A 13,039-nucleotide genomic window follows, 5' to 3' on the forward strand; every position below is an offset into this window, starting at 1 on the left:
GCTCCAGACAAATCTCCTCTGGAGAGCTCAAGGAACATATCCGTGTTTATCCCATGTGCAATTCTGTCCACCAGGGGTCAGCACTCACAGAGCAGAGAAATAAAGCCCCAAGAGCAGCAGGAGGCTTGAAAATATATCAAATGACAGGTTGTAAAACCCCTCAGTGACTCAGAAATACAAAATGAAAAGAGCGAGACGCTTATGATTAGTGTCCTAAGCGGCTTTATTCGGCCACAATAAAAAAAAGTTTCAGCTACACTACTGTTTGTAAAGGGTCAGTGCTGGTATGAAAATCAAAGCAGAGAGAGAGAAAGAGAGAGAGAGAGGCATTCGAAGACAGAGCAAATGATCAGCGGAGTGAGAAATAAATAAGCGAGAGACAGAGATGGAGAGAAGGGAGAGAAGCAAAAGGAGAGAGCCAGAGAGAGAGAGATGGATGAGAGAGAAAGGGACGGAGGAAGAGTGTGCCGCACCTTCAGGTCCAGGTGCAGGATGTACATCTGGTGCATGTACTGCAGCCCCTCGGTGATCTGTCGGATGAAGAGCACGGTGTCCAGCTCGGTGAGGTTGTAGTTCTCGTCGATGATCCTGTCGAAGAGCTCGCCTCCGTCCACACTGCAGCCGCAGAGAGGAGACAGCCACGCTAGCGACGTTCCCATGCTAGCGACGTTCCAATGCTAACGACGTTCCCATGCTAGCGACGTTCCCACGCTAACGACGTTCCCACGCTAATGGTGTTCCCACGCTAACGACGTTCCCACGCTAACGACGTTCCCATGCTAACGGTGTTCCTATGCTAACGACGTTCCCATGCTAGCGACGTTCCCACGCTAACGGCGTTCCCATGCTAGCGACGTTCCCACGCTAACGACATTCCCACGCTAACGACATTCCCACGCTAACGGTGTTCCCATGCTAGCGACGTTCCCACGCTAACGGCGTTCCCATGCTAACGGTGTTCCTATGCTAACGCCGTTCCCACGCTAATGAACATCACCTACGGTGTTCCCATGCTAGCGCGTTCCCACGCTACGACATTCCACGTACGTGTTCCTATGCTAACGACGTTCCATGCTAGCGCGTTCCCTTGCATTCAGACCCCAAACATTCCCCCCTCGCCGCCCCCATTCACAGACGAGGCGAGCGAACACACTCACTACTCCATGACCAGGATGATGTCGTGTCGGGACTCGTAGGCAGCGTACAGCTGGATCAGGTTGGCATGGTCCAGCTGGTTCATGACCTGGATCTCGTTCCTCACCACCTCCTGGAGGAGGAGCCAGAGAGAGGGGCGTGTCACTGAGGTGGAAGGAGAGCCCGTCCCACGTGGGTGTGATTTGTGCGCGTAGCACGCCTGGGGCGTGATTATTTACTGATGCTGATGTTGTCTAAACACATTGTGTTTCTGCTGCAGAGCAGGCCTGCCCAAGTCCTCTTCCTGTAGGTTTTCACTCCAACCCTAACTAAGCACACCTCAGTCAACAGCTAGAGATCTACCGTCCTGCAGGGGTTCACTGCAACTCTAACAAAGCACACCTCAGTCAACAGCTAGAGATCTACCGTCCTGCAGGGTTTCACTCCAACCCTAACCAAGCACACCTCAGTCAACAGCTAGAGATCTACCGTCCTGCAGGGTTTCACTCCAACCCTAACCAAGCACACCTCATTCAACAGCTAGAGATCTACCGTCCTGTAGGTTTTCACTCCGCCCCTAACCAAGCACACCTCAGTCAACAGCTAGAGATCTACCGTCCTGTAGGGTTTCACTCCGCCCCTAACCAAGCACACCTCAGTCAACAGCTAGAGATCTACCGTCCTGTAGGGTTTCACTCCGCCCCTAACCAAGCACACCTCAGTCAACAGCTAGAGATCTACCGTCCTGTAGGGTTTCACTCCGCCCCTAACCAAGCACACCTCAGTCAACAGCTAGAGATCTACCGTCCTGTAGGTTTTCACTGCAACCCTAACCAAGCACACCTCAGTCAACAGCTAGAGATCTACCGTCCTGTAGGGTTTCACTCCGCCCCTAACCAAGCACACCTCAGTCAACAGCTAGAGATCTACCGTCCTGTAGGGTTTCACTCCGCCCCTAACCAAGCACACCTCAGTCAACAGCTAGAGATCTACCGTCCTGTAGGTTTTCACTCCGCCCCTAACCAAGCACACCTCAGTCAACAGCTAGAGATCTACCGTCCTGCAGGGTTTCACTCCAGCCCTAACCACGCACACCTCAGTCAACAGCTAGAGATCTACCGTCCTGCAGGGTTTCACTCCAGCCCTAACCACGCACACCTCAGTCAACAGCTAGAGATCTACCGTCCTGCAGGGTTTCACTCCAGCCCTAACCACGCACACCTCAGTCAACAGCTAGGCCGTGTCCAGAACAGCTTACTTGCCGACTAGAAGTTGAGTACACCGGATGAGAAAGTTGTTAAGTAGATCTTGTAGAGCTGCTAATTGGCAGAATCAGGTTGTGCCAAATTAGGGTTGAAATGAAAGCCTACAGGACAGCAGATCTCCAGGAACAGGGTTGGGCAGCCGTGCCGCAGAGGGACGGTTTGAGCTATGAACGAGCCGTGGCCGTCGCACACAGGCCTCGATCTTAGCCGCGTACGCAGCGGATACGCACCTTCTCCTTCTGACTCCGGGCCTTGATGATCTTGGCAGCTAGGGTAAGCCCCGATGAATTTTCAACACATTTATGAACTTGGCCGAAACGACCTCTGCGGGGGGAAAAAAAATATATATATATATACAGGATTAAATATTAATCGAATCTGCTTATCTAAAAGCAAACTCCATCGAAAAGGGAAAACAAACCACGTGAATCCCTCTGACTAAGCGTACTCCGTCTTTTTGGGCTTTTCAGCAATAAACTGCAGACTTATTTTCTAATAGGAACTCAGCGCCCTTTAATTGCATGTTGGATGGCAGCGTATTCTGCTTTGTTGCATAATAAGCAGCTGGTTCCCATTTAATCCCCCCGACTTATCCCCGCTACGAGCGTTCTCCATTCGACAGCGTGCTGGTCGAGCGGCCCTGAGCCGGGGGGAATTATCAGAGGTCATGGGTATGGGTTTCATGAATTATGCCCCCACCGTTCCGTGGAGCTGAAAGCGCTGGGTTGCGTTGGGTTGCGTGCGGACGGGCGAGCGCATAATTACCCTGCGCCACTTTGGGAGGGGGGCAGAAGTGATTAAAATACGCCAAACCGGCCCCTCGACTCCTCTGATTTTATTAAAGAGGAGCCGGGCCCGGATTAGCGCTGTTTGATTGGTTCTGGGGGGTCCGGTGTCACATGACGCGAGGGGCAGGCATATAAATAAACAGGGGATCTGACTTGGGAGTTATGAACCAAGGGGTGGGGGTGGGGAGGGGGGGGTGGGTTGAGGTTGGAGGTTTTAGTCATGTCCCTGTCTCTCTGTGCCCCCGCTCCCCCCCCCCCCATGTTCTACCCCCGTGAACTCTGCCCGACTGGACCCTCAGTACCACTCACTCACCCCCCCAGGATCTCCTCGCGGTTGATGGTGTAGAAATTTGAGATGGTGTGCGGTTTGGCCGCGACTATCCGGTGCTCAAAGGGGGCTAGAGGAGGAGGACTGCAGTCTGGAGGAGGGAGGGAAGGAGGGAGAGAGAGAGGGGGAGAGAGGGAGGGAGGAAGGGAGAGAGAGAGGGAGGGAGAGAGGAAGGGAGAGAGGGAGGAAGGAAGGGAGGGAGGGAAGGAGGGAGGGGGAGAGAGAGAGGAGAGGGAGAGAGAGAGGAGAGGGAGAGAGGTAGAGGGAGAAATAGATGAGTCTTGGTTTACCAGTCAGCATGCAGATCGTATGGCCAAAAACCAAAACATCACATGACCTGTGAATGCAAGCTGACAGGCGTAAATGTACAGCAGTGAGGTTGTACAACACTTATTATTATTATTATTATTATTATTAGTAGTAGTAGTAGTATGAAACCCTTTCACCAACATACATAAAACACACCCCAAACCCAGGTCCTCCCAATCATTAAATCAGCCAATCAGTCAAGTTGCTTAACAATTATGCTTTATAACCGTACGCCTGTCAGGTCATAGTTAAACACAACACGAGCTCTCCGCTCAGAGCGCTCATTCGCAAAACGACCCCGCCCCGAAACGATCCTCACCAATGACATACTCTTCGGCTGGCGGCTCGCTGACCTCCTCCGCCTCCTCCTCCTCCTCCTGCTTCTTCTCCGGCACAGGCTCCTCCTCTCCGCCCTCGGGCTGGGCGGCGCTCTCACCCTCCTCTTCCTCGGCCTCACCTTCCTCCACCCGGCTCTTCTTCAAGTCGTCCTTCAGCAGGTCCTCCTGGGTCACTCTCCGCTTGCTGCTGGCCACGCCCACCTCCGGGTCCTCACAGCTGGAGGAAACGAAACTGGAAATGAAATAAAATGTGTGTGCGTAGTTGTGTGTGTGTGTGTGTGCTGTCTGGGTGCTGTGTGTGTGTGTGTGTGTGTGTGTGTGTGTGTGTGTGTGTGTGTGTGTGTGTGTGTGTGTGTGTGTGTGTGTGTGTGTGTGTACCTCTCGTGGACACTGGGGCTGATTCCACTCGACATGTCCTCAGGGGCTGGGGGGACTTCCTCTGTCTCAGTCACCTCTGAATCTGTGGGGATCTCCTCTGCCTCCTTCTGCCCCTCCTCCTCCTCCTCCTCTTCTGCCTCCTCTGCCCCAGGGACTTCATCGTCCTTCAGCTGATCTCCATCTTCCGTCTGCTCCTCACTGAAGACCTGCGCCTCCTGGGCCTCCGGCCTCCTCCTCCTCCTCCTCCTCGCTGTCCTCCGGCTCGGCCACGGGTGCGCGCGGCGTGCCCAGGATGAAGGCCAGCCGGTCGGCGGCAGCGGCGACCTCCGCCCGCTCTCCCGCTGTGGCAACGGCGCCCCCCTGTGGCTCGGGGGTGTCCCGGCGGCCCGAGCGCTCCGCATTCTGCTGGTTGAGCTTCTGCACTTCCTCCAGCAGCAAGGCCTGCTTCCTCAGGGAGACGGTGTCTGAGCGGGCCCAAAAAGAACAGAGCGCTCAGCGGAACTCTCGGCGCTGCGCCAAACTGCACTGAAAGGCCGAGGGAACGTTCCGGAGAGCGTCCGGGTCCCACCTGGGTCACCTGCTTACCTGCATCTGGCGGCTTCTTCTTCTTCTGGGACTTGAGTCCCTTGAAGGCCGAGCGAGCCTTCTCCTTCACGTCCTTCCCCTTCTGCTCTCTGAGCTGGAGAAAGAGAAAGAGAAAGAGAAAGAGAGAGAGAGAGAGAGAGAGGCAAAGAACAGCCAATCAGCAAGAGCCGCCAAGCTCGGGCCCCAAGGATGCCGCCGACGCCGCCAACACCGAGGACCGCCCGCCAAAACGCCGACTGACGGTCCGCCAACATCGGCTAACGTTACAGCATCATCTCCGTCTTACGATGCGTTCTGAACCGCTGCCACCAAACAGAGTCGCGCTCTTGGAAGGTTTGCCGTGTCTGGATGCGGGTCAGCGGAACTGAATGAGTGAGTAAAAATAATAACAATAATAATACACACAGCACTACACAACAAACCCGGGGGAAATAAATGTTTAAAAATACTTCAACCCTTCACCAATATCCACCAGCACACCGGACACCAGTGTGTGTGCGTGTGTGTGTGGGGGGGTGTGTGTGTTTGTGTGTCTGTGTGAAGTGAACAGGGTCTGGCCACACACAATAAGGACACACAAAAAACAAAAACAAATCTTGATGTGCTTGTGATATAACAGGACCGTACATAAATAGCACACTGGAATTCTGGTCCTTGGAAACTCTCAGTCCTATTCTGGTGAAGACGGAAGAGCAGAAGAACACAGACTCCAGGGTCTCGCAGTGAGAGAGAACGCAGGTCAGCTTTTCGGAGGGGGGGGGGGGGGGGTCACAGGGGTATTTTCAGCAGGGGGCTCCAGGCAGGCCATTGTTGAGGAGGCAGGACTCAAGGGCAGAGCAGCGCTCCTGCAGACATCTCACACCTCACTGGAGAGCGACCGCAGGCAACCGGACATCCCGTTATCACAACCTTACTTTAGCGCTCCGCAGAGCCGCTCCTCCTCTCTATCTCCGTCCCAAAATTACCAGGCGTCCTTCCTCTCCGACCCCCAAACCCCTAGTGACCCGCCCTAGGCGACCAGGCGTCTCCTTTTGTACCTGTCCCTAAATTAGAGACCCAGCGTAGAGACTCCGGGTTTCGGTTTTTTGCATTATCGGGTGACCAGGAGTCCCCTTTTGTCCCTGTATTACAGCCTCAGCTCCTATACCAATGCCCTGGGGCAACAGAAGCGTCTTCTGTTGCTATGCCAACATTGGCAGTCTTACCCTGGTGACCAGTTGTCATCTCCAACATTAGCACACTACAAGACCAATTGTAATTTTCAACACTTAATACGTCCAGTGACCAGGCGTCTTTTTGTCTCTTTCCCTAAAATAACACCTTGGGAGAGGCTCAAAATACATTCATATTACAGGTCAGCAGCTCCAGTCTCTGGGCTGGCATGTCGCTTCAATAAGATCCTGACGGTTACAACATTGTTAACCGAAGAGCACTCTGCCTAGAATGGTGCACCATTTTGAAGTTGCTATATAAATAATGGAGACCACAGGTGCTAGTCCCACTGTCTGGCATTCTCTGTATACCATTATATTATTCCCTTACTGTGCCCACTACACATATTGTCCTGTACTGCACTCCCCGATGACACTGTTTACGAATCAGCCCCACAACAACAATACAGAATCTTTGATTGTGTTTCATCATAGTTCAATATGCTGTATTATAACAGCAGATACCGCTGCACAGAAGTTTGCCATAACAATAAACCTACAAGCCAGGCCAGACTGCCTGTGATTGGTGCACAGAAAGCACTCCACGGCCCAGGCTGCCTGTGGTTGGTGCACAGAAAACAATCCACGGCCCAGGCTGCCTGTGATTGGTGCACAGAAAGCACTCCACGGCCCAGGCTGCCTGTGGTTGGTGCACAGAGAACAATCCATGGCCCAGGCTGCCTGTGATGGGTGCACAGAAAGCAATTCATGGCAACACTGAACCTGAGAACCTTTGCAGTACCTCTTCAGTGAGTAACATGACACTGTCATAATGTCACTGCTATAAGTGTCACTGCTGTAGAATCACTGCTATAGTATCACTGCTATATTGTAACTGCTATAGTGTCACTGCTATAGAAACTGCTATAGCCACTGGGCAGGGGTCTGCTATTGCTGTCTCCTGTGGATTTGCTGGGTTTGATACTGATTACACTGAGTTAAGGCAATTCCATTTGATTAAAATCTTATATTAATGCATCTGAGTTATGCATCATTACCCACAAACTGCCCCACCCCACCCCACCCCAATACAAAATGTTAATAAAGACTCACAGTCCATGCATACCATTCAAGAATACCAAATAAATAAATAAATAACGAGTATTTAAGATAAAAATACAACAGTCTTTTCAGTTTCAAATTGAAAGAGAATAAAATGATCAGTGCAACATCAACTCTCGGTAGAGTACATTTTACTCTGGTAGGGTAAATGTAATCCCTGGTGGATTCACACAGACTCTGTGTGAGTTAAAGCGACACTGAACACTTCACAGCGCGTGTGCTGCCTGAACCTTCGGGGTGCAGTAGTCACGTGCAGCTCACGGCTCACGCCAGTGAAGGCCGCTGACGTGTGATAGTTTACGCGTGTGACAGATTGAGCGCTGTCCCATCCAGTGCGGGTCAGCAGAGCATTATCAGGCCCCCGAGAAGGGCGTCCAAATCAAACGCCAATAAAAAAAAAAAAAGGGGGTCAGGGAAGCCCTGAGCCAGGCAATCACGGGACAGCGAGGTTTGGCTGTTACTACGGAAACCCCCAGGTGCACCCCCCCGCCACCCTGCGTTAACCCCCCACCCCCCCCAACCGCCCTGCACCAGGCCTCCTCCCCCAACCCTCCCCATTTAGCATGTCGCTCCCTCTCTGCCCCAAATAGAAACTTCAACGCCCCTGACAGGAGTCTTCACACCCGCACCTCTCGTTCCAGTTTGGATTTTTAAATTTAATCCCGTTGCGAAATGCACGGGAATGCTAACACTGAGAGCTCTGCACATCGCGTTATTACATCAACACCACCAGCGAAGTGCAGGGAAGCTGCTGAACACACTACGTTTCTGACTCTGTGGAGCGATACACACAGAATGTGAATCTTCTCTGAACAGAGAGGATTAAACTCTCTCGTGACAGGACTGCACTGCTCGAATCGAACCGCTGGTCGGCCAGTTTTAGAATTATTTCAGACCGGAACATCGTCACGCAGACAGACGTATTTCTGTTTCACATTGCAAATGCACAAACACAAACACCCCCCACTCCCCACCTCCAAATAAATAAAAATCCACTGATCCTGAGCAGTTAAAGCTCTGGAACTCACCATGTCGATGAGTGACTTCCTCTTGTGCGCTTTTCTGCCCTTGTCGTCGAACATGGTGGGTTTCTCCTGCGAAATGGGTTCGACAGGTTTGTCCATAATGCTTGATATCTCCTTGGCAGCTGGTTTGGAGGGTTTCTCCTTAGCAGCGAGTTTGGCAGGTTTCTCTTTGGCAGCAGGTTTGGCAGGTTTCTCTTTGGCCGTGAGTTTGGCAGGTTTCTCCTTAGCCGTGAGTTTGGCAGGTTTCTCTTTGGCAGCAGGTTTGGCAGGTTTCTCCTTGGCCGTGAGTTTGGTGGGTTTCTCCTTGGCAGCAAGTTTGGCCGGTTTCTCCTTGGCAGAGAGTTTGGTGGGTTTCTCCTTGGCCGTGAGTTTGGGGGGTTTCTCCTTGGCAGCAGGTTTGGGGGGTTTCTCCTTGGCCGCGGGTTTGGCGGGTTTCTCCGCCTTGCGGGCGGCGGGCGGCCTGTTGAAGACCAGCTCCATGAGCCGGGAGCCCTTGACCGTCTCCCCGATGAAGCCGATGACCTGCTGGATGCCCACCACCAGCCTCTCCACGCCCTCCAGCTTGCTGCTCTGCTGCTCGGACCGCTGGTTCACCGCGGACATGATGGCGCTCATCTCCCGGCACAACCCGGTCACGTCGCCGCCGCCGTCCCCGTCCCGGCCCCCCCTGAGGGCCTCCACGTCCTGGGACATGTCCTGCAGCCGGCCCAGGACCGTCTCCTGGACGCTCATCAGCCGGTCCATCTTCTCGCTCAGGGACTCCATCCCCGTCTCCATGGCGCTGGAGCCGTCGCGGGCGGCGGCGGTGGCGGCCGGCGGCTTCCCGGGGTCGGCGGGCTGCTTGGCGGGAGCGTGCTTCTGCTGCAGCATCTTCGAGTCGTAGACCTTGGCGAGCTTGCTGACCAGCGAGGAGCTCATCCCACCGGGGGCAGGAGAACTGGAGCGCTCAGATACTCAACGGGACGTTCGAAGTCAGCAAAATGCTCGGTAAAATCCTGGACAAAATTTGGTTGCTGGGTGAAGGAAACTCAACATGAGTCCTTTCTTCTTCTTCTTCTTCTTGTTCAAAATAAAAAATGGCAGCCAGATTTATTCCCCTGCACGGCTCATCTCCCAGCAAGGGGACACCAATCCACCAACAATGACGAAAATAGCGTGAAATATACCGCAAACTGTGCAACAAAAACAAAAAAAAGTCCAAATTCACAAAGTGAAGAAATTGAAGCGGTTGAAGAAAAATTAAATAAACGAAAAGAATCCGATGCTTTATTTCTCATGGAGAAATTGTCCTGGTTGAAATTGTAAAAGCAGAAAAGGACGGGTGAGTGTTGATAGAGCGAGGCCAGTGCGCCCGGCTGCTCCCGCTGTCCTTCGTTCAGAGTGACTGAGCCCAGAGGCGAAGCTTTAAGAGCTGAGCCAGCCCCGCTGTCCCCAACGCCACACGGCGCTCTCTCTACGTCAGCAGATCGACCCCCTGCCACCCGAGCCCCTGCAGGAATTCGGCTCCCTCCCGGACGGGACGCCTGACACCCGAGAAGCTTCAAAGGGCCCCCGCCTCCAGGGCCGATCAGCGGGGGTGTCACAACGCCGGGGGGATGGCCTCGGGGCGACGCGGCCTTTTCCAAAATACCCTCTTCAGCCGCAGAGCAGGCTCTGGCGGCGGGCGCCATTGCATCGCTTTATCGTGACGCGCTTATCGCTGAAAAGTACGCGACGAGCTTCAAGTGGCGCTCGAAAGTTAGCGCCCCGAAACGTTAGCGCTTCGAAACGTTAGCGCTTCTCAAATGTTAGCGCTTCGAAACGTTAGCGCTTCGAAACGTTAGCGCTCTCAAATGTTAGCGCTTCGAAACGTTAGCACTACGAAACATTAGCGCTTCTCAAACGTTAGCGCTTCTCAAATGTTAGCGCTTCAAAACGTTAGCGCTACAAAACATTAGCGCTTCTCAAATGTTAGCGCTTCGAAACGTTAGCGATTCGAAATGTTAGCACTCCGAAATGTTAGTGCTTCTCAAATGTTAGCGCTTCGAAACGTTAGCGCTTTCCCAAATGTTAGCGCTTCGAAACGTTAGCGCTCCGAAACGTTAGCGCTTCGAAACATTAGCGCTTCTCAAATGTTAGCGCTCCGAAACGTTAGTGCTTCTCAAACGTTAGGGCTTCGAAACGTTAGCGCTTCGAAACATTAGCGCTCCGAAATGTTAGCGCTTCTGAAACGTTAGCGCTCCAAAACGTTAGCGCTTCTCAAACGTTAGCGTTCCAAAACGTTAGCGCTCCGAAACGTTAGCGCTCCAAAACGTTAGCACTTCTCTCTTTGTTTATTGGGTCAAAAACGCGGCCTGTGACAGTGTCTTCTGTTTCGGTTTAGTTACGATCCTCTCCAGGCACCTCACTTTGGTACCTTTGGTACAAAGGTACTTTGACTTGCTCTAAAATCAATACTAATGAATCAAATAAAAATTTAGTTCAGTGCTGTTTCTCGATGATATCAAACTACTGAAAGAGTATGGCTTTTGAGTTAAAAACACACTGATATCAGTACTGATAAACTGAAAAACCAGCTTTTCAGAAATGGCCCCTTAGCTCTTCCAGGGGCCTCTATGTGTACCACAGGGTGCCACTGTAACTGGTGTCCTCTTTTTATATATTATTAAAGTCTTTTTCCGCTGACACCAAAGGTTTCATTAGAGGAAGAGTGTCAAGGAGGTGGATGGGGTGGGGGGGTATTTGGGACGGGGATAGGGGTCGATGTCAGAGGGAGGGGTTGTTGACAAGTGAAGGGTCCTGCAAACTGTGCAGAGACAAAAAATAACTCCACCCTCAAAGATGTCCTAGAAAGAGAGAGAGGGAGAGAGAGAGAGAGAGAGAGAGAGAGCTGCAGCAAACCAAGAGGAGCAGAGAGAAGAGATTCCCAACAGAAAAAACACCTCCCCACATGCCTCCTCCAAAGAAATGTGCCTTTCTGTCACAACCACCACACTCCCCCCCCCCCCCCTCCCCCAAAATCCAGGCGATCGCGTTGTCACCGTGCGTTCAGGTTTCAGCCAATCAGGCCTTCCGCACCTCCTGCGAGGAGCAAACCCCCAGCAACAGGCTCTTATTTTGGATCGCCATTCGCACAATGTGACGGGACGCGGAGGCAGGTGGCAGTGCGGGGACAGTAACAAATGAGGGGGGGTCGGGGGCGGAAGGAGGGGTGCTAATGCACCTGTCCCGCGGGAGGTAACGAATGGACGGACACTGACCGCGACACTGGGAGGTTAAGCTGTGCTGCTGCAGCTCGATTCGGGGGCAGGGCTGCCTCAGGATCACCTTTCACAGGACAGGCAAAAAGCAGGCAGTGCGCGCACACACACACACACACGCATGCGAACACACACACAGCACGCACGCACGCCACACACACAGCACACACGCACGCAACACACACACACGCACACACACACACACACACAACATGCACACACACACACACACACACCACCACGTATGCACACACACCCACACACACACACACACACACACACACACACACACACACGTATGCACACACACACACCCACACACACACACACACACACACACACGTATGCACACACACACACGCACACACACACACGCACGCACACATGCATGCACGTGTGCAAACACGCACACACACACACATGCACGCACGTGCACACACACAGGCACACACACACACACATGCACACACACACATGCACACACACACACACACACACACGCACGCACGCACGCACGCACGTATGCACACACGCACACATTCCCTCACACACACACACGCACACACTCCTTCACACACACACACACACACACACGTCTACGCACACCTCACAGGAATCTAGTGATCTTCACTGAACTTCCTCCACAAACCACTCCAATCTCAAGTGCCCACTCAAGACGAGCAGGCAGAGCAGATTAAAGCTACAGGGCAAGGGCTCAGATTTCAGGCTGTACCGGCACTAAGTGTTCTCTCACAAATAAATGTCAGATTTACTCAGGAAAGTACAAACTGTGCAACTATTCTTACCACATCAAGAATGTGTATTTTCCCAACTGTCCAGCTGGAAGGTAACCGTTGTATGATGAAGTATGTGGGAAAGCCCTCTATGCAGAAATGTACCAGGAAATGACAAGCAGAAAACCGAAGCTGGGGTGGGCTGGTTGTGATGTACCAGGAAGTGACCTCACATCAACGCTGCACTTCCTGTCAGGAGAAGTCCTAATCATTCACAAACACGACAAGAGGTAAAATCGACCCCTAGCACCCTGACTCCCAGACAAATGTTTTCAGGGCCACACCAGGGCCACACCGGAGTGGGGGGGGGAGTGGGGGGGGGGGGTAAAATTTGAAAACCAGAACGTCTGGCACACCTTATGCACAGGGTGCGCTTGATTGTACATATGCGTCACTTTTAATGCGTTTGAATTAAAACAGTTAGCTGATACTCTCGGCATCAACATGGGATATTTCCGGCGGTATCTCAACCTCCGGCAAGTTCGGAGTCGTCGCTGTGACCGGGCGGCCTGTTGAGAGGATGCAGGTCGGCTGAAAGGACGCAGTAGTGGTATTTTTGGGGCGTCGGTCTACGCGCTACTGT

The 13,039-nt window shown here is 52.8% G+C and overlaps 1 protein-coding gene across 1 annotated transcript in view; it reads right to left on the reverse strand.

Moving 5' to 3' along the window:
* mylk4b (myosin light chain kinase family, member 4b) overlaps positions 1 to 10,008 on the reverse strand; it is a 13,826-nt gene extending 3,818 nt beyond the window's left edge. The window contains 9 exon segments of the mRNA XM_064333935.1: positions 474 to 615; positions 1,158 to 1,267; positions 2,630 to 2,723; positions 3,501 to 3,606; positions 4,144 to 4,394; positions 4,541 to 4,854; positions 4,856 to 5,004; positions 5,126 to 5,219; positions 8,427 to 10,008. Of these exon segments, the coding sequence (XP_064190005.1) occupies positions 474 to 615; positions 1,158 to 1,267; positions 2,630 to 2,723; positions 3,501 to 3,606; positions 4,144 to 4,394; positions 4,541 to 4,854; positions 4,856 to 5,004; positions 5,126 to 5,219; positions 8,427 to 9,341 (2,175 nt within the window). The 5' untranslated portion in view covers positions 9,342 to 10,008.
* Between the last annotated feature and the right edge of the window lie 3,031 nt (positions 10,009 to 13,039).

Source organism: Anguilla rostrata, chromosome 4, assembly GCF_018555375.3.
Source record: "Anguilla rostrata isolate EN2019 chromosome 4, ASM1855537v3, whole genome shotgun sequence".
Lineage (NCBI taxonomy): Eukaryota > Metazoa > Chordata > Actinopteri > Anguilliformes > Anguillidae > Anguilla > Anguilla rostrata.